The 22,272-nt window shown below is 41.4% G+C and overlaps 2 protein-coding genes across 3 annotated transcripts in view; both read left to right on the forward strand.

Moving 5' to 3' along the window:
* Nucleotides 1-11,591, forward strand: part of hoxc13a (homeobox C13a) — a 46,116-nt gene extending 34,525 nt beyond the window's left edge. For both annotated transcript variants that reach the window (XM_077551354.1, XM_077551363.1), the window contains exons 3-4: nucleotides 6,698-8,839; nucleotides 10,568-11,591. In XM_077551354.1, coding sequence (XP_077407480.1) covers nucleotides 8,176-8,839; nucleotides 10,568-10,824 — 921 coding nt within the window. In that variant the 5' untranslated portion in view covers nucleotides 6,698-8,175 and the 3' untranslated portion in view covers nucleotides 10,825-11,591. The remainder of the gene's footprint in view (nucleotides 1-6,697; nucleotides 8,840-10,567) is intronic.
* A 6,384-nt stretch (nucleotides 11,592-17,975) lies between these two features.
* hoxc12a (homeobox C12a) lies at nucleotides 17,976-19,737 on the forward strand. The gene is made up of 2 exons (XM_077578709.1): nucleotides 17,976-18,648; nucleotides 19,499-19,737. The coding sequence occupies exons 1-2, from the start codon at nucleotides 17,976-17,978 to the stop codon at nucleotides 19,735-19,737; spliced, it is 912 nt and encodes a 303-aa protein (XP_077434835.1).
* The last annotated feature ends 2,535 nt before the right edge of the window (nucleotides 19,738-22,272 follow it).

A 22,272-nucleotide genomic window follows, 5' to 3' on the forward strand; every position in this document is an offset into this window, starting at 1 on the left:
TCGCCCTCTATTGCCTTTCTACTCTTGCATAGCAATTAAATGTAAACGTTTGCAATGGAAACACGTGACAACGATATCAAGATGTTTGCCGCAAAGACAAAGAGTGTTTTTGCATTTTGCTCCATGCATGTGAGTTATGACGCATGCGCTTCCGTGAGATGACATTCACAACTAATTTATACCTTGTCCTCCAGTGTCAATTAAACCAAAAATAAATGAGCATCTGTCCCCAGTCAGTCCCAATTTTAAATATCGCAGCTGAATTACTGTACCTAATTATACCAAAGTAAATCAATCCTTCTGCTTGATTATTTTTGCGCCTCATAACTATAAAATTGAATGTGTGGTCGCTTTACCTGTGCAGAATATCGGTAGAAAAACGAGACGACTCGGCCGAACCAGCTGGCCCAAAAGCTCCTGGTTCTGTTCGCTGAGGCAGACCTCATTCCTGAATCCTTCTCCATTTTTGCTTTTTTTCTCCTTCGCAAATCTTTGCTGTGTCATTCTCATCGTGCCTGCTGCTAAATGTCTCATCTCAAAGGCATATTAGCGATGATTACTGAAAACTCTGTGATTACAGTATGTCGTCTTCAATGGCCCCGGATATTGTGGTTAAAAAAAAAAAGCCTTACAATCCAAGTGGGACGTAAATAATAGAGATGCGCATGTACGTTCATTTTCATACGTGGTCTGCTTAGATTCTGCATGTTTCCTTTCGGGATGTATTAAAACTCACATGGATTTTGGCCTTATTTACGTGTTCGGAAATTGTTGTTTCTAAAAGTCTGCATGCCTGTGAAGATATAATGCTCACTTTTGAGTAGTATCGATGTAACGAACACATTTGGTTCCGCGGTTTGCTTCGTGCGCACATTTAGGCTATACTGCATAAACATGATCTGGTTCTATGTGATTAAAAAATAGGATGTTACTGTATTCTGTTAAGAAGAAACAAATTATTCAAAACACTAGGTACACTATGGCACTATTATTTTTTTCTTTCATGCTTGTTATTATTGTGAATTGCACACCGCATCTACGAAAGAGTTTCGAATATTTTTGGTTTACTCTAATGCGCGAATGGGGCAAATGTGAGAAACACACTTTAGTATGATGCATTGCGCGCACAAATTATTGCTGCTGATATGACTTGCATTAATCCCCCTCCAACAAAATAAATATTTCTGCCCATTGTGACTTCAGCGACGCAAAGGCGGGATAGGAATAAGAATACTATATTCTGTTTTTGCCTGTACGCGTATAAGGGCCCACTTTTTTTTTCTTTTTTTTTTTACAGCCCTTATAACCTATTGACGTAGGCTGCATGCATGTGTGCCTAATGAAGTGGCCTGTGAGTTCGAGTTACTTTCTTTGAATTCATTTTCTTTTCAGCTTTGAGAAAACGTATAACTTTTAAAAGCAGCGGGTTCAAAATCACAACATTTCGGTCAAAAAATGGAACCAACCAGCTACTTCAGTCGATTTGACCCTATATTAGTTTTTTTTTTTGGGTCAAATTGACCCAATAGCGCGTCAGTCTATGCAGTTTTTGACCAAAACTGGATTTTTTTTTTTTACCCAGAAGCTTTAAAGATGTACATGTGACTGCTTTGCCTTTCCTGCTGCGTTCATTTACGCAAGGAAATGTGGCTCAGTAACACACAAACATGCCTACTGGCTTTTATTTATTAATGTTTGCTTGCTTTGCAAAATCACACCCACACACCAACTGCTTATATATAATTAGAAAGTATATACAATGAAAACCAGGTCAGATTTTTTAGAAAATGTCTGCAGAAGGTTAGCTTGCCAAGTTTGGGTTTAATAATCACAGTTTGTATCAAACTATCAAAATCGGATTCTTTATCTTCTACGTATGATTGTGCGATGTGACGATGATGCGTGCAGTGCAGCGTTGGACTGTTTGGGAGAGTGCAGGCTGAGATGATTGACGATGAACGTGTGTGTCTTTTGTCTGCAAGGAGCCACCACCGCCTCTCTTAACTTGAACTTGGACTTCCACGAGACGCGTCGCCCCTGCAGGATTTATTTAGTCTGCTGCTCTCGGGCTGCACCTCACTGCGGCGGCCATGTTAGTCATGCGGATGCACAACAACCCCGAAAGGACTCACGACATACTCAACTTGACGTGCTTTAGAATGAATATGATGCGGGTAAATGACGACATCTTATAAATGGCGACTATATCTTGCGTCTTGAATGAACACCTGATAACGTATCCGGTTTATTAGTGTTATCAGCACTCAAATGTTGGCCGCATGTGATCCACAAGTAGGCCTTTGTCAATATATAACATGGGGAGGGGGGGGGGGGGGTATTGCATGCCCTTTCTTCCTCTCCTCGATTGCGACGCAAAATGAACTCACACGACACAACATTGAGCATACGAGAACATTCTAATAGGATTCAATATAGACTATTTGTCTTTAACGACAAAATATTTCGTTTTCAGCTCAGGCACTTTTTTTTTTTTTAGCTGCACGAAATGGGCGATCTACAGCCACAATAATAAACGATATGCCGCTCTTGTATGGTCTTAATTAAAACGTAATATGGGTGAGACATTTGTTCTTTTTGTGTACGTGTGTGTCAGGTGTTCCTAATAATATGGACTTGGGTGGAAATAAACATATGACATAGGTTAGCATTATTGTATAATGTGTTTTTAACGATTTAGAATTCTTTCCCCATATTATTTCAATCATATTATCCTAAGCTACCATCAAACCGAGCGATGTTATCTTTCCAAAAGCTGATTTTTAAACCGTTTTTTTTTTTTGACACGTGTTTGGGGCACATTTTGTTCCCCCAAGTGTGTCTGTGATGTGGCCTGGGTTGTGTATATCTTACATGCAATAATTGGAAAACGTGTTCAGCAATTCCGAAATTAATCTGTTTCATATTTCCCTGCATTCAATATTTCGACAATCGTGCAACGACTTCGCACGCACTATTTATAATTACGATACAGTTCGTGTTATCACAACTAAAGCAAAATGTTTGACACTTTTACGGGCACCTAAAGGCTACCTGTAGTGAGTGTGTATCTTAAAGTGAGGGGAGGCAGGAAGGCAGGATGCTAAAGCGGCGCACCTCGCAGGACTTTGCAACTCAGGGTGAAGTTTAAACGTGTTCAATTGGAAGCCAAATAGCTGCTTGCACTCTACTCATTTTCCCGCGTCACGTTCCCACGATAATGACACGGTGCGAGGACGTCGACGGTACACAAACATCCTGCAGTTTTATTTTTAAGGATACAAAAAAAAAAAAAACACTTGCACACGTGTGGCGCATCTGTTAATGGCAAGGAAGCGTTTTCTAAGTGTTGGAATATTTTTTTTGTTTAATTAGCATGTGCCACCCTCCTGCCCACGTGCACGCACGCGCACGCACAACAGGCGCCTTGGAGGCCTATAAAGTGGACACTTGAGTCTCTCATACTTATTCTAGTATTCACGAATATTCGGGCTCATGCCGACGCAAGTCATCCAAACTTCCTGTGATTTGGATGCGCGCTATTACTCGTGGACTTTGTGGTGTGTAAAAGTTATTGTGCAACGTGATGGGGAATGTGGGAGGAATTTGACAACCATAATGCATGATGTTAAAAAAAACACACGCACACAAGAAAAAACTACACACACTCCTATTTGCGCACGTTTATACGTCCCATCTTTTTTTACATTTCCATTTTCAAGCGAATTTTGCATTTCTGTACGTGCCCTGGGGTTCTTCTCATACTGGAACATTTGTGATCTTGACCGCAATCAAAAAGTGGAAAACACCCAAAATGGACTCTGCTTTAGTTTTGTGTGTGTTTTTGTCACAACAGAAAGTATAGCTTATAACTACTTTAAACTCCCACTTGTGCTTTAAAAAGAGGACACACACACACACACACACACACACACACAAACAGGCAATCTATATCCGCCACAATGTTAGGTACACCTGCACAATGTAATGCCATTGAGACGGGGGAAAAATATTTTATAAAAACAATAAGGCTTAATTTGGACAAAAATCGCCCTATTGTTATTCTAGTAAAATTATTGCTGCTGATATGACTTGGATGTCGCCAGGTGAGACAAAATACAAGTATTAAAAACACGTTTTAAGGAATCTATGATGCAACAAATAGAATTCTGATTTAATAAAAAAATAAAACAAATAAAAAGATATTTGGTATTTTCCTCCACACTGCTCGTGTGTTTGCTCGGTTTAGTTTTCGCAGGTGTGCCTAATGTTGTGTCCAATAAAGTGACTTTAAATTGCCGGTAAACTTACTTTTTGTAGCAGCCAAGGTTGCATCCAGCCTCGTCAGAAGAAGCTAAATGGAACCCAGGGACACGCACAAACCTCCTGCAATCGTGACTCACACTGATACAATTTACCGGTTGCACACTCGCCTTTCTTTCCAGTAAAATCAATTCTAGTCACTGGCATTGTGTTCATTCATTCATTACAAATAGACCACATTCAAATCATTTCGTGCATGTTCGTGTGTCTGTATGTACATATTTGCTGCATTATTATTGAAGTGAAGTTGAGTGTTGTGCTGACTGCAAAGCATGCATGCAAGGAAGGGAAGGGGGGCGGGGGGTACCTGATGCCCCACCCTCTTGAAACGTATCTTGCGCCACTCCAAGTCTTAGATTTATGCCTGTGTATTTTTTTTTTTAATTCTTCTTAATCTAAAATAATTAGGCAACTTTCGGTCTCCACTCAAACGGAGCAAAGGTCCAATTTCAGGAGTTGTGTGGAATCTATAGTGAATAGTATTGTGGGCCTAATAAGATAAACGCAGTCATGTGCCCCTGCCTGCATGCCGCCATACTTCCTGTGAGCGGAAGCCGCAGGTAGGCAGCCATTTAGTGGGCATGGATGCTCTCCCCTCCCCCAGGCTGCACAGCAGCAGACCTTCACTTCAGACGCAGAGTCTGTCTGGAAGGACATGAAGTTTGCTTGTTAAGATATTTACAGCAACACATCGTGGCTGCTTGTCAAGATAGTCGTAGTTACCACTTGACGGTGACTATAGTCCTGAATGAAAGGAACATTTGCATGACGCTACGTCATGGGGAGCAAGTTCGCCCTGTCAAAATAGATGGATAAATAATTCAGGATAAAAGGAAATTACAAACTTGGATGTGTGTGTGAAATGTGTAATTTTGTATGATTTTTAGCATTTGTCTATTGTTGTTTGCTGTATGTTGGCCTACACGGCACGCCAATTTCGTTCGACGCAAACTGACGTAAGATTGCAAACTTGTTGCAGATGAAGTCATGCCGGAAAGAATCAAATACAAAATATGCATGACAAATGATATGTAGGCAGCATATTTTGTTGCTTTGCTTGGTTCTGTTTACTTTCAATATTTATTCGTCCACATAATACAAATATTTATTTAAAAAAAAATCGAAATGGTGTTGTAGTTTTAGATTGCAGCAATTTCAAAACAGCTCAACTTTGGAGAAACTTCTATTCAAATTGTAAAAGAAGTTATGCCCGTCTTAAAATGTTTTGTTGTTGTTGTGAGACGTCAATGAGAAATTATCAGCGCCATCAAAGTGATTTTTAAATGTCTCTTTCAGTGCTGTGGTAGAATATTATATTTATAACTGCTGTCAGCAAAATATAAGATTTTTTTTGCAAATATAATACGCCATTAATTGTTGCTATTTAATAATTAGCTAACCATTTTGGATTTTCCCTTTAAAAATTATGTATTTATTTTATTATTGTCTTTAAAGAAAAAAATGTTGGTTTTGATGAGTGTAGAGTATAATAAAGTTTGTATGGAATAGTGTTAATTTTTGATGAGCTAATATAAAAATATACCGATGCGTCTTTTAATTTTCTTTCTCTCCTTGAAGATGATCATTTCCAAACACAATATGGAAGCCAATATGATGCAATTTCCAAACTCGGGAAGCGTCCAACTAAAAATAAGCCACTAGCTGGTCCGAGTTTAGCAAAGGGCTTAGTTTGGGTGGACCCACTTCCTCATATAATGCAGCAGCACTTCCAATTGTGGATCAACTCGGGATGATGAGGAGTTGCCTTCACACACAGCAAATGTTTGCGAGTATAAGCGCCTCCAAATAACAACGAGTTTGCATAGTGTGAAGTTCATTCTTGTCTGTCTAGACTCTGATTACGACCCTGTTTGTCTGCGTTTTTTACCTTGACCTTGGACTTCCGTGCAGCTGCCGCCTATGCGCCCTTCGTGCTTGTGTTTTTCCTTAAGACAAAAGAGCTTTAGTCCCTCTCCTCAAAAGGACAAGAGGGGCTCTGCTTCCTTAGTGGCGTGCACGCGCACACCACGGCCACATTTCCCATGACAAGTCAGCACAGCAAAAAAAAAATGGTGATCAACTAAGGACGCTCTTCGCTGGTCAGGCGGCTTCATATGACAAGCGAATCATGAGCCAGGCAGTGCAAAAAAAAATAAAAAAATCCCCTTTATCATTACATTCTGCACACAAGCCTCCAAAATCCTCCAAAAATAAATCTTCCTCGACTAGTCTTTCCAAATAAACATTCGCATTTTTTGTGCCTTTCTTAACACTGGGACGCGAGTGGGTTTAATAAAAGCATGTTGTCAAATACTTGTGCACTTCTAGCATGGCGTCTAATTAAAAACACAATCCTCTCCTTGTTCTTATTTTTCAGGGGGCCTGCAGCGTCCACAACCATGACGCTGAATGCAGCAGGATCACTTTCCTATACTGCAGTGAAAATGCATCATGCACTTTTTTTTTTTTTTGAAATGGTAACGTTAGCAGTGCTAAAAGCTATATCCCTTAAATTTTAAAATGTAACCTGCGTAAAGGCACAATAACATCACAAATATATATATATATGAAATCGTATGTGTTTGTGTGCGTGTGTGTATGCGTGTATATAGCCTATAGTTATACCTATAGTAATTATAGATGGGCTTAGTTAAGCCGTATCATTTATCAACACGCATACACGGGACTGTTTCTCTCTCAAATAATCATTATTAGCGTTTTTTTTTTTAAAGGCATTCTAGGAAATGGCTTGTTGAAGCATATTTATGTTTAAATTGATTTGTGACAATTTATTTGATTTTCTATGTCTGTTTGCGTGCACAGCAGCTCTCAGATGTTTATATTTCAAATAGTACTTTCAATTTCTTTTTATTTGGTTATTTATTCCAGATTGGTAGATAATTTAGGACGTTAGATAAAGTAATATAGACGCAAAATAACACTAAAACAATTGTTTATTTGTAAATATTCTCTCAGGAGACATTTATGTATCCACTTTGAAAGTAGTTTTTTTAATCTTCAGATTTTTTCAAATATGTTTTCACATGGTGCATATTTGCTTATTTCCTATTTAGCCAAGCTGCGCGTTTTTAAAGACTATTTAAATAGTAATATTGGGACGAAATACATGCAATGGAATGCTTTTTGCTCTTTGACTACATCATTTCTCATATCAACAGGTAAGTGCACTGTTACGCACCTCCAAAAGCCTTTTGAACGGTTTAGAATGATGAATATCAAGTGTGATTGATGTTCATTGTTGCATGTAATGACTGCCTTTGCAACTTTTTAAACACATTCACGGACTCGTTATGCCTTTTGAAAGACAATCTGACTATTATAGAATGTGAATTGAACCACCACTTTGTTCCCCCCCCCCCCCCCCTAAAAGCACCAAACAGATCGAAAGACACTTTTACGCATACTCGCAAGGCATTTCGGAAGATTCCGAAGTGTTGTATTGTGCTGCTTTTTGCTCATTATGGCCTCTTGCGGTGCTTGGAAGCCGGCTAAAATGCACAGATTGTTTTCATTTGCAGCTATCGCCCCAGTGAGCAAACTTCCCTTTAAGGGAGTGAGGCTGGCCGCTCGGAGCCAATGGCAGCGCCGCGTGGCGCGCAAGAGAAGCGCTGACATGCGAGCCAGTGGCTCTTTAAAGGGCTCATCTGGCTGACTGGCTCACTGTGCCTGTGTGTGCGCAGCCGAGGACCTGTTAGCGTATCACGTGCCACATCCTTAATGAAGTGGACACACGAGGGGCGCCCGTGTGCGCATGCGCCGGGTGTAAAATGTAGTTGGAAATGAGGTGTCCGTCTTGGAGAAGTCGACTTTTAAAAAGCATCGGCAGCCCCTGATATGACGACTTCGCTGCTTGTGCATCCACGCTGGGCGGACACCTTGATGTACGTTTATGAAAAAAGCCCGAATGAAAGCGGCCCGAGTAAAAGCCAAACAATGGAGGGACTGAGCGGTAATTGCCCCGCGACCCACTGCAGGGACCTGATGTCGCACCCCGCCCTGGGACGGCACTCCGGCACCATCGCGAGCCACCAAGGCTCCGTCTACTCGGATATTTCCTCGCCGGACAGCTCTCGCCAGTGTCCCGCCCCGCAGTCGTCCTCGGGCGCCTCGCTCAGCTACGGCTACCCGTTCGGGGGCCCCTACTACGGCTGTCGGCTCTCCCACTCGCACAACGTCAACTTGCAGCAGAAGCCGTGCTCGTACCACCCCGCGGACAAATACGCCGAGCCCGGCACGGCGCTGCCCACCGAGGAGCTGTCGAGCCGGGCCAAAGAGTTTGCCTTCTACCCCAGCTTCGCCAGCTCGTACCAGGCCGTGCCGGGATATCTGGACGTGTCGGTGGTGCCCGGCATCAGTGGCCACCCCGAGCCGCGACACGACGCCCTCATCCCCATGGAGGGCTACCAGCACTGGGCTCTCTCCAATGGCTGGGATGGGCAGGTGTACTGCTCCAAGGACCAGACGCAGTCCAGTCATCTGTGGAAGTCGCCGTTTCCAGGTAAATCACAATGACTTTTTTTTCCCCTTCTCCCTTTTTACCCCCCTCTCCCCCCACCCCTCCATGCCATCAATCTCCCCTTTTGTTTGGAACACAGTCATCGGGGCTATTTTAAACGTCACCACGTTGTTTACATTCTAGTATTTTTGTGTGTATTTTTTTTAATGCCATTCTATTCCACTAGAAAATCCAGCAACACATACAGAGGAGTCCCCCCCGAACGTGCATGCTGGACAAACAAACACGTCCCAACCTCCGTTTATTTATTTCTCAAATGGACTTTGCTATTTTAAGGCTGCATTGCCCTTCAACTTGACATGCAGCAAACCCCATGCGTGCTCTCACAAAATGAAAAAGTGAGTTACAGTGCACTTAATGATGTGACCTGAGAAAGCAAGCTTCTTTTTTTTTTTTTTTTTTCAGGTCATGTGATGGATGAACACAAGTTGAGTTTCAGTCACGCAGAATTAGGAAGAGCAGTACAAACCTTTGCCCCCTTTATGACAAGATAGTGACTTAGCTTGTTTGGACTGTGCCAATAAACCTCAACGCCCTGTGATGTGTTGCATATATCAGGACCCACTTGTGTTACACACACACTTACACACACTCACACACACGCACACTTATACTTACACTCACACACACACACTTCGGCTTCACGTTGCACACAAAAATTGTTCATTGGAAACCCTTCTTATATGATTCTGTCTCATATAAATTAACACACATGACCACTAATCTCTATTATAAGCTCTTTATAATACTGCTTTTATTAGTATTAATGTCTCAAACGAGGATATTTATATACGTGTAACCAACTTCCCAAATGTAATATTTACCTTCCTCCACAATGGAAAAAGAGCCACGCAAGACCCATGCAAGGGAAAAAAATTACACACACGCCCTGCTCCACGCACGCATATGCAGTGTTTTGCTGCAAGATGACATGCCAGGCACCCAAGAAGCTCCAATTAGCAGTTTAGTGCCATCATGAACATGCGTGTTGACTAACATTCAGTCCATAAGGCACATGCGCCATTTAGAACGATAATAATTCAAAAAATCTTTTTTTTGTTGTCCTATCACGACCCATATTACGTCCTTATGCTTTCTGAAGATTTTAATATCCATTTAAAAGGAGGAAATGTTGACATAACACATTGAAAATATCGACAACTTTAATAAATAAGCTTCCTCATTCACTTGTGGAGCCTTTTTACGCAAAACCGACTTTTAGGCGCTGACAAATGGCCCATTTTCTCAACGCAGTGTCGCTGTCAGGGCCCTGTGTGCTTCCACTGCTATTGTTTGTGCTTGACAGTATTACCCACAATTCCTTGGGACACCTCTGTGCACAAATCACATGCCACCGCTTTAGTTTAGCTCAGCAAGTTCGATATTGACGTGCAGCATAGGCGGAATTGGACTCTGATATGATAGATGGATAGATGGATAGATAGATGGAGAGATAGATAGATAGAGAGATAGAGAAACGAACGAACGTATTCTCCTTGCATTAATTGCAGCCGTTGCGTGTTTGCCCACCAAATGCGCGCCCATGCATGCAGATGCCATGATGAATAATTTTATGAGCGGTGAAAGCATTCATAAACATTGTCGCCTTGCGTTTATTTCGTCGTCTGCTCGCCATCGGCAGGTGACATTTGTGCGCCTTTATGGATGCGCATTTGACCTTGTCCTTCTCTGCTTCCCTCCCGCATGCAGATGTGGTGCCCCTGCCGCCCGAGGTGAGCAGTTACCGGCGCGGCCGTAAAAAGCGAGTCCCCTACACCAAGGTGCAGCTGAAGGAGCTGGAAAAGGAGTACGCGGCCAGCAAGTTCATCACCAAAGACAAGAGAAGGCGCATCTCGGCCGCCACCAACCTCTCAGAGCGCCAAGTCACCATCTGGTTCCAGAACCGACGGGTCAAGGAGAAGAAATTCGTCAGTAAATCCAAGAGCAATCACCTGCACACCACTTGATGAGATCGCTCCAACTCCCTGCATCTTATTTACCTCCCGCATCGGAAAGAAGATATAGAAAAGATCATCTGGGTTGTTTTTAATTTAACTTCCATCGCCATCAAAACACCACACGGCCCGAACGATTTCAATTTAGAGATCAAGTCTCTAAAAACTGTGAAAATGCTGAAAAATGACTCCATATTTGTTTTATATGACTGTACATATATAAATATATAATATTTAAAACGATATCTGTATTTCAAAGTCAAGTATTGCGTGTTTTCTTTTTTATTATTATTATTTTCTTATTTCTTCTCTCCGAACCAAATCACAAAAGGACCCATGACGGTTTTAAAAGAACATGACTGTTTGCTGACTTTAATTTGATTTTATTTTTTGGGGGGAAGAGGGGAATAATTGCCATACAGACAGGAATGTTTGTCAGGTTGCACCCAAAAGACTTTTAACATCCTCGACGACAAAAAAAATAAAATAAAATAAAAAGAGGAGTATTTTGGGTGCCACGATTTATTTTATTATTCCCGTTGAATTTAAAATCCTCTTGGTGGGACTGTATGTTCTAAGGCTGCGATGTTGTTTATCTGTGTAGTGCAATGCCTTTTTATTATTTAATTCATATTACGTAGTATGGCCGAACTGTAAACTAGAGTACCCAGTACCTGTATGTTCTCTCTTTTTTTTTCTCTTTATTTTTATTTTTTGTCAAAGAGGGATTCTGTCATGCATCTGCAATGATTGTAAACCATTAAAGTCAGTGAGTATTACACATGGATGCACGCTCGTTTTATTTGTGTCGTGCCAAGCGTCTAACTTTTCTGCACTATCCCCTTATCGTTTTATAAATAAATGATCATGAAATTGATCAAATATTCAAATCACTCAGCCACTGGCAGACACTCTTACTCCGCCACGTCGTACGTGGGCGTCACGCATGCCCGGTTGATGGAGCCGGATTTATAAAAACTCTTATCAGGCATCATGGCGTCACACGACGCGGCGTCTTGTTGTCTTCCGCTAACAGGCCGCCGTGTGTACATTTTCTAGCCGGACATATTTGCTGTTGCACATCTACTAAATGGCCTGTCATTTCTCAAGTGAAATTGTTTTCGATACTCTCGCTTTTGTTCTTTGTGCTTCTTTTAAAATACAGTAGTTTCTAATTATGACATGCTATTTTTCATCTGTTTTTATTTTGTTTTATTTTTACTTTGTTTTATTTTATTTGTATTTTGTAGTTTGATGTGGTGTATATTATTGTATTAGTTGGCCGGATTTACCGCTACAAAATGGCTGCAAATGCGGCTGCAATGTTTGTTTTGCGAAAAGTAGAAAACAACTAGCTATTTGTGTGCTTTCCTTTCTCCTTTGCTGTTGTTGTTTTCAAAACACATTCTAATTATTATGCTATTCTTTCTATTTGCAGTTTGCACTTCTAAAACGGTGTACTACAGTAGTTTCACATTTTCTAGTCGGACTTGTTTGTTGTTGCACATATATTAAATGGCCCATAAACGTGTATGCAGAAAGAAAATTTCTTCCTTGTCTAATTTGCTCTTTGTTGGTGCTTTAACAAAATATATATTTTTAATTATATAATATTTTGGGCAGTTCATAATTTAATATGTTCTTGTTAGTTGAGAAGTAATTTTACGCAATTCCACGCAGTTGACAATTTGCATACACGCTGCTGATGGTGCACTTCATAAGCTATATCCCACGTATTTAGAATATATATATATTTATATTCCCATTTCGACTCAATTCAAGATGAAGATTTCGAGGAATAGACGCAGGTGAGAATTGCATTGAATTTGAGGCTTCGTTATAGTTTCTCCGGTTCAAGTGTTATTTCACTTACAACACCAAACAAAGATTTTTTTGTTTTGTTTTTAGCCAAATTTAATGAACTGTGGCATAAATTCACGTGCAGGAAAAAAATATGGCGCAAGTGCAGTGCAGGTTCTTTTTAGTTTAGCCAAATGTGTTTGCCACATGCACGCCTTGTGGTCCATGTGGCCGAACTTCTCAAATGTAAACTTGCAGTATAGAAAAGTCCAAAGTTTGTAGTGACTCTCCACGGCAACTGAAAGCAACTTTAGATGAATTTCTATTACCCCAGGTTTTTCATTTGCACTTTTATTGGTCTGAATAATCGATAAGTGTTTGACATTATTACTATTTTCCTGCCTGGATTTATTTGATGAGTGCAATGTAGAGACATATCCAGTTAAAAATAAAATAAGCTGTCATTATAGCTGAGTTGCAATCTGCTTGGCCATTTGTTGCCTGCACTCAAACTTTTTTTCCCCCCTCCTCCATCTTCACCACATTTTGTTGATTGCAATCCAAGATGTCGTTGTTTTTGTGCCTGCACTTTTTGAAGTTGTTGTGCAAAAAAAGTTGTGGCTCGCCAGATTTTACCCTTGACCATGACTATGCAGTCACTTTGACCTTGACATGGCGGCAGATTGTGCATAATAAATAGGGGGCTGGACACCGGTGCAGGCGGTTTGTTTGTGGGCAAACAAGGTGTTATTTCCCCGTCTAGACAGACAAGCTTAATGACATGCCATAAATACATAAAAAAGGGGAAGTCGAGCGAAATCCTCTGACCGCATTTCTGACCATCTCTCGGGGCCTTGCATTAACATTTGGTCTCTGCTCTTTTGTCTTTTTGCTCTTTTGACAGAAGTCCTGCAAAAAAAAAAGTGCATCTTCTGCTAGGAGTGCATCGTGAGGTGAACATCGTGGAGTCCGCAGCACAGGTAGGACGTTGAACGTCTCACAGCGAGCAGCAGCAAGTCAATATCTAATAGGAAGCATGAAAGGTATGGATGCATGGACTTTCCCCCCTCCAGTAGGCTACCTGCTAGCGGGCTACTCGTATTTCTACCTCACAACTGTCCTGAGAACTTTTGCGCAGTTACGAAGAAAATTTCAAATGCTTTTTATTATTATTGCAATTTGATTACGCGCATGCTCGTTTTCTCAGTGCATTGAACGATGTTATTTAAATTATAACGTGTACAAACTTGTTCAACATTATGCTGCCAATAGCGTATTTTCGTATGGCCACATAACATAAATGAACAGTTGTGAATGTTTATTTTGGAAGCTGCTGTCTTTTGTGACTTTGTAAAATAGATTAATTGAAATAAATATGATACAACTCAAATATCCGTGATATACATCAAGCTATTTGTCAAGTTTGAAACCTTGTTGTTATCTTTTTTTTAATTTAATATATCTACTTATATGCATTCTCAGCACTCACGTGCTCACGCTGGAAAATTTGAGATTAAATGTGCAAACTTGAGAACATGTCAACAACTTGAGTGCTAGCATACAAAACTACACTGTAGTTTTTTTTTTTACTGCCTTGTAGCGTCACTGAATAATAAATTCCCTCCTGAAATGATTTTGTGTGATTTTAAAAATCGTACGTAGCACCCCATATTTTTTTTAATTATACGTGCACGCAATGAATGTATACGTGTATTGTAATTTAGACAGATTTTGTTTTAAATAGCTAAAGAATGCTAGTTTCATTTGTAAACGTATGTGTGTGTGTGTTTGAGTGTGTGTGTGACTGTGCAGTAGTGGTGGGAGGGTGCGGGGGTGGGAGGTGGGGGGTGGAGCTGCAGGCCTCTGTGAGAGCCATGAAAAGGGGGCTGATAACCTCTGGTGGTGACCAGAGGAAAATATCAGGAAGTGCTGCCTGCTGCTATGGAAGCAAAAATGTGAGCTTTGCACAGTTGTGATTTGCTCGCCTTGTGTTTATGTTTCGTACTTTTTTACTTTAGAATGGACTCTTTGGGAAAGCAAGAAAAAAAATTCCACAGATGTGGTTTGGGGCAGAAACACAATTTTATCCAGGTGAATGAATGCCTGTTTAGAGTTGAAGTTCAGCTCACTTTTGTTTTCACACATTCTAATTTATTGACCTTTTAATGTAAATGCCAGAAAATAAATATAACGCTTTTTTTCTTTTAGTTTTTTTTTTTAACAAAATATGTCATTGGTTGTATCCGGAAGGCTTTCAGTTTTGAACTTCATTTATGGTAGATTTTTAAAAGTCCGCTCTGATAATAACACTTTAGAAAGTGTTGCATGGTGTTTAATGGCGCATTGTGATGTACATTTTAATTTTGTTTGAAAATGCTTGTGTGAAAAAACTAAATGCAAAATTCCCGTCCACTAAAACCATTTTTTTTTTTAAAGAGAAATTGTCTACACTACAATATAGATTTACAAGACTAAATAAAATATAATCCATCCGTTTTCTTAACTGCTTGTCCTCACAAGGGTCGCTGGAGCCTATTAAAATATAACAATTTAGTTAAATTATTTGCTTTTGCAAACGTGCTTTTTTTCTCCAAATATTGCACTGATAACTTTAATTTTTTTCCAAAGTGACGGTCAAGTTCAATCCGACGTTGAATTATTGCATGACAACGGAACCACTTTAATCCTAAATTATTTTTCTTTTCTTTTTTTTAACAAGTAACTATTATTAAACACACTTTTTGTTTCTCATTAAAAAAAAAATATATATATTATTTTCATCACGCTCATGTATTATTTATGTTTGCGTCCGTTGTTGTTGTGGTCGTTTTTGTGGGGCAGTTTAAAAGATCATGCCAAGTAGTTTTCAAGTTAAACTTTAGCACTTGCTTGTGCGGTTCCTCCGGCTGCTTCTCTCCCTTGGAGGGAGCTTTAAAAGCGATTGCACAAGGCCATAACAACCTGCCTTCACCGAATCAAAGAGAGAAAATGGAAAGAAAGGCCCTTTGTTTGGGGCTATTGCCCTGTCTGGCCACGACCAATGGATTCCAGGAGGCTAATTCCATTATCGAGGAGACGGTGTACTAGACAGTGACCTTGACTGTCTCTATGCTCGATATACTTGGGCTTCTTTTTTTTTTCTTCTTCTTTTTTTTTCGCCTTTAATGAGAGCAAAAGGCAAATGGATCTGTGCGGGAGCCAGGCATGACATCATCCAGAGCAGGCAGGCGATGCCCCGAGCAGACCCGAACTAGTTTGAAAGTCAAATGCGGACGTTTGGGAGCAGAGTACCGGAGGACACCCAACACATGGCCCTCCTTCTCTCCAAGGTAAAGACTTCAGCCTTCGTGTCTCCTCACGCCCATATGGCTGCTGCTGCTGCTGCTGCCATTTTGTAGTAAACGTCACACTGGATTCTTTGGCTTCTGCTATTTATTATTGGAAGGTTTGAAGCGCGACCAAGATGCATTAACGCTCCTCGTAAGAGCAGAGCATTAGCTGTGATTAAAGATACGCAATAGCTCGGCAGCAGAAGTAGCGACGTATAGAAGAAACTGGCCAGAATCCACCGATTTGCACTTGTAGTTCTATTTATGCCACGTGTAGTGCGATGAGATACAACATAGCTTTCTGCTCTCAAATGTCGACTGGCTTGCAAAAAAAAAAAAAAAAAAAGTTCCTCAAATATTGTTAGAACGGATGCTGCAGTTCTCACATAACACTGCACTAGCACATTTGGAGCACGTAACGATCACATTTTAAAGCAATGCACACGCAGCAGCCAGCACATATAGTTGCTAATGACACACTTGTAATTAGTTTATTTATTTTTGATTTTGATTCCTTGCATTTTTTTTTTAGGCCATATAGTTGACGCAGGACACGCACGCACACAAAAAGTGCACAACGTTGAAATGCATTCTTTATAATTATCCACAACATTTGGAGCGATGTAAAGTATTTGTTTGTAAACTTTGACTGAGACAAAATCGTCTATTTTGAGTTCAAAACCAAGTTCAAGCAACCATGAACTTGGCTTGATCATACATGCGCGCCGCTTTTGCGATTACAGCTGTCTTTTAGTTTTTATTTATTTATTTTTGTCTAATACTCATGACCTAATCATCTTAATTTGGATAACCGTTATTATTGCAGAAGTTTTGTTTTTTACTGTCATTGTTACTTTTTAATTACTTTTTGATATCATGTTAATTATTTGTCGTTGAGGCAATTAACAATTTGGTGCCTGTACAATTGTTGCTGAATTAATACTACAAGCTATGATGGATTTTAGTGTCCATTTGTGGGCCTGGCTGTGAAAGTTCCGTGTGAATGTTTGAGCGTGTGGGGCAGTTAAATGATAAAGAGAGGCACGGACACAATGCTGAAACAAAGTTATTGTGCTTTCTTTCATTTCAAGTTTTTGTGAAAGTTGTTTATTTTTTTAATGTTATTTTTTTTAATTCAAGATCCCAACAAATTTTCTTTGTGCAAGGTCTGTCGAAGTGACTCCACAAATCAACTAATTAGCGCAGACGGAAACTCTGAATCAGTTAAGTGTCCCCTGTTATCCTGTAAAAAATCATATAAAAGAATTGTGAGAGGGATAACAATCCCACCAGAGTTAGTCAGTGGGGCTTTATAGGCGGGATGTGTTAAACTTGTTCATGTGAGGTGTACTATAGAATATTACGTGAAATATACCCTCTTAAAGTAACCTTATAGACTGCTCCCCATTTTTTTTTTTTTTTTTTTTTAACAGAGCCACTGGCTTCAACCTGCTGACCCCCTCTTACTGTAAATACGGCAATGAGCATCAGTCCTTTCTTTTAAAACAAGCTTGTAAAGTTGGGACATCACGTCTTTATGTGACAAGGAATTCAACCATAATTTGCTACAAGATGCCACATGCAAACCCTCATTGAAGGAGAAGAAGAGGGGAAAAAAAAACGCTTTCATGAGATAGAGCATTTAACAAAAAATAAAAACTTTTGCCAGCTTGTAAAGGTATTAAACGAGGCCACGGCCAGCTCCTTTAGTGTGGTCGCTTTAAGAAAAAGAAAAAGGAAGAAAAAAAAGCAGCAATTGGCTACTTTTGGTCTCATGACTCAAGTCAAGAAAGAAACAAGATTGTAGAATTTTATAAAAAGGTTTATGGTATTTTTTAAAAAGCATATAAAGCTCAGATATAGAGAAGTTAATGTTTTGTTTTGTCTGAGCCGGAGCGAGTGGGTGGTACCCCGTGCAGCAGAAGTTGGCCTAGACACGTGGTCTGAGGGCGACCAATCAGGCGCCCCCCCAGGTTTAACTATGTTAAATGTCAGATTGCAATAAACTAGAAGCTGTTGGTCGGGCCCGCGGAAATGGGCGAGCATAATCTCCTTAATCCGGGGTTTGTGGGACCTTTGGTAAACATCCACACTGGAGACACCTTTTATTTCCCCAATTTTCGAGCCTCGGGGGGACAACTGGCGGGGCTACCGTCTCTCTCCTACCCGAGGAGGGACAACGTTTGCTCCCTCCCGTGGAATCCTTCGGAGCCGTGCAATGGATACTCCCAGTCCTACTTCAGCAGCCCCGTTTCCATTAACCCCTCGTTCAACCGCTCGTGTGAGATCAGCAGAGCCGAGGAGGCCAAGTGTTACTACAGCAACGGCGCCAGGGAGGCGTGCGGCGGCGGCGGCGGCGGCGGGGGTGGCGGAGGCTCGGGCTCCGGCTCCGGCTCGGGCTCGGGCTCAGGTGGCCTCAAGCGGGAGGACAGGGCGAGGGACACATCCTCCTCATCCCTAACATCCGAGCACGGGATGCACGCCGGGCTTGGCGCCGCCGCAGCCGCCTCCGGCGCCGCCGCGGCAGCCGCCTTCGCCAAATACGAGTACGGCAACGAGCAGCTGACGCAGGACCCTCCGTCCTGTCAGTCCATGGAGTCCGACTCCAGCTCGTCCCTGCTCAACGAGAGCAGCAAGCCCCCATCCAGCGACACGCAGAGCCTGGTGTCCCCGGGAAGCCATGCGAACAACATAGCCGCAGGCGGAGGTGGGTGCAGCTTCTCTTTTCACATCATACGTGTGCGTTTGAGTACTTTACATCTAGCTAGGCTGCACATGCACGAGTGTATAAAAGCGCCAATTAGTGCTGCTATGTTATGGAGACTGCAGGAGGACTTGCGTGGTGCGCACACGCCACTAGGGGTTGCCCTAAAAATACTCCACGCGCCATGTGCTTTTTTTTTTTTGGGCGTCCACTCCACCGTGGAGCCAAAAGAAAGCATCTTTGTCACCCACGCGTGCATGCACCTCGACTATGACTTTTGTCGCCCACCGCACTCTTTAATTAAAAAAACTAAACAAACAAAAAAAAAACAGCGAGTACCGCCCCGCTTGACTGCCTCCATACGAGTTTTCTCCCTCTTGTTTTAATGACTTGTAAACGGGATTAATATCTGTTGCATGTGTACTCAACGCTAATTTAACGTGCTCAGAAACTGGCAAATAAAGCAAGCACGGGTTAATTATCACGTTAATACAACTTTAACTGCGACAATAAAAGTTTCTGCTGTGACACAAAGCCCTCTGGAGGAAGATGAGAAATGCACACGGCTGTGTATGATTATTTTTTATTTTTGAGCTCATTGCTGAAGGTCTAAAGATGCTATCTGGTGGAAGAAATAAAACAAAATTCCATTAGGCTTCGCAATTCTCTGATTTCTAATTTAAAGCAGAGTTCAATATCCCTCGTGTCTATTTCTATAGACGTAAATGAAGGTTGAGCAGCTGACACCCCTCCAGACTCCCCATAACCTTGGAGGTGACCGTGATTTTGCGTTATGCGCCCCCCTCCCCACCCTCCCTCCCTCCTCACCATCTTCCCCCTCTTCCTCATCCAGGTGCCCCGTGGTACCCGATGCACACGCGGACCAGGAAGAAGCGCAAACCTTATTCCAAACTTCAACTGGCCGAGCTGGAGGGCGAATTCATGCTGAATGAGTTCATCACCAGACAGCGGCGGAGGGAGCTCTCCGACCGGCTCAACCTCAGCGACCAGCAGGTGAAGATTTGGTTCCAGAACCGCAGGATGAAGAAGAAGAGACTCATGCTGAGGGAACAAGCTCTGGCCTACTTTTAGTGCTGATGCGGCTGCAGAAGGTGAATCGACAAGGCACTTCCAAAAAAAAAAAAAAAGTAAAACAAAAAGTAGCCGAACCTTCTGTGCTCACGTGGTCTTCAAGTGCATGCACGGCCTCTTCTTCCTCTTTTCAATTAAGCCCTATTAGCCCTTTTCCTTACCTTTCTCGAGCCAGTGTTTGCTGTCAGCGCACAAATTTGGGGAGCGACCTCCCAATTTGATGTGTTTGAGCAAAGAGCCAAATTTGACCTAACATTCTTAAATGACCTTTTTTGGTGTGCGCGCGCGTGTGTGAGAATGAGTTTCGAACAGGTCCTCTTTTGTTTCAGGCTCCATTAAGATAAAATCAAATCAAGTAGCTCGAGGGGAACTTGCCTCTCCACGCAAACACACAATTTCCCCCCTAAAGTTTGGGCCTGCACGCACTGTGGGCACGTTCACGGTCACGGGCAGGAAGTCTGCAAGTCTGCAGGACGAGATCCACGCAGAACTAAAACTCGAACAAGATTCGCCATCTTGGTTGCATTACAATGACTGCAATGACTGTGTTCATCTGCTTTGATTGTACTGTTTCATTTCTATTACCTCTTAAAAATGGCTGCATGGATACAAAAAATATATATTTTAGTTGACTTATAATCGTTAAATGAAAAAGTCCATGTCTGCATTTTAAATAATAGGAATATTAATGCATTTAAGGCCTGATGGTGCCATTGGAGCTGGAGAATTTGTTCAGGCCTAAAAACGCCGATTTGAATTTTTTTGGTGCTCATGATAAGTAGATATGTTAATGAATAATCATACTAATACTATCAATAATGATGATAAAAATAGATGTGTGCTCCCTTATGTCGGGGCGAATGCAGTGCGCCATCTGTCAAGTCTAACGAGTAAACTGTAGCAGTGAGCAGTGTATTTGCAGCATGATATTAATGTGAATTACTATAAGTCATTATATGCGGGCCACTTTTTATGTAGGTGACGTCTTCTCTCTCTCTCTCTCTCTCTCTCTCTCTTTCTCTCGCTCTATCTTTTTTGTTTTTAAATATTTCCTTATCTCAAACACGCGTTTTCGTCACCAACAAAGAATGTATAAATATTATTTACCTTATTCTATTAGGATGGACGAACGGGTGACGTCATCCCCGTCGTCGTTCTCCTACCTAGTACTCGTGTATAACTTTGTAAAATGTAATTACACATGTTACTCGATTTTGTGGATCCCCCGTCCCACGCAGGGTCCGTTCTTGTTATTTTATGGTGCTTTCTGTTATTGATCGTCTTGAACAATAATGTCGCATTCCATATAGCCTATTTGTGGTCGTGTAGGAGTCGGAAATGTAGGCCTATTATATGATATACTACCAAAAGTTTGATATCAACACAAAGTATCTCCAAAAATGTTCAGTGTAGTCGTTGTTTGTTCTGATGGTTCCTTTTGGTTTCGTCCCTCATTTGCATTCCTTTCTTTGCGCTTGTAAGGATTGCTCCATTGTCTTGTATAGTAATAATATGAATGTATATGCGTACGGTCTTCAATAAACAGAATATTGCAACGTTCCCTCAGTCTTGTCATTGGCCGGCGGGATTTTGTGTGACCGGACCGGGGACCTGTTACATGCTCCCAAATTATAAGCAGCGGCGGCAGTCAAGTGGAGATGTGAACAGTAACGGCACATTTGGAAGTATTTGAGGGGGTGTTTTGTTAGCACATAATTGCACATGCTGGGAACGAGAAGCAATAGGAGCCCACACAGGTTGGCCTTCTTTTATTAGGGCCGCCTTAATACAAAAGGTACACGACAGAGGTAAGCCAGAAGGACCAGCTCGCCGCAAAGAACAGTTCTCGAATTTGTATTTTTTTTTTATTTTAAAATGACTTTCTTTCTATTTCAACTTAATATGGCTACTCTACAAGCCTATAACGGTGCAGCTAAACATGCAACAGCTCTGTAAAGTCAGTAATGGGGTTACACCCCGGTGCTTCATATAAACAGGCCCAGTGGACCCACTTCTTTTTCTTTTTCTTTTTTTTACATGCACCCATTCATCCCCTGGTTTGAGCCCGAGATGCGCAAATTTGCATATTAAGCGATGTATAAAAAAAAAAAGTAGGCCTTCTAAATGTTCAACGCTCTCCCTACTGGTAAGGAAGAGTAAAGCAATGCAGGAGAGCTTTTTTTTTTGTTTGTTTTAGTGCTAGCATGTGTTTGTTTGGCCGTTTGTTGTTTTTTCAGTCATCACGTACTGTGTGTGTTTTGTACAGCTCAATTGGGTTAATGAAGTCGGCGCTAGTTGACATGTCAGAACGCGAATAGCTGCGAGCAAATATGTGGCGCTTCAATTCTGATTTTCTTTTTTTTATTTTCACACACAAATTAGTGTGACTAAGTTTTGATTCGCCGATTTTACAATCATGTCATTTTTTTTGGTTTTAAAGCGAGAGATACTAGGCGACGCTGGAGTAAACTTTACATTGAAATTGTGAGAAAGTTCCACGTCGGAATTTGTTGCTTAAGCACTTTTGTGGGCCGC

The sequence above is a fragment of the Vanacampus margaritifer genome, chromosome 1, assembly GCF_051991255.1.
Source record: "Vanacampus margaritifer isolate UIUO_Vmar chromosome 1, RoL_Vmar_1.0, whole genome shotgun sequence".
NCBI lineage: Eukaryota > Metazoa > Chordata > Actinopteri > Syngnathiformes > Syngnathidae > Vanacampus > Vanacampus margaritifer.

Bases quoted from the DNA above. Each gene is read 5' to 3' on its own strand.
- hoxc12a (XM_077578709.1), top strand. From the start codon at position 17,976: ATGGGCGAGCATAATCTCCTTAATCCGGGGTTTGTGGGACCTTTGGTA. The intron at 18,649-19,498 runs GTGGGTGCAGCT...TTCCTCATCCAG, and splicing joins CAACATAGCCGCAGGCGGAG to GTGCCCCGTGGTACCCGATG.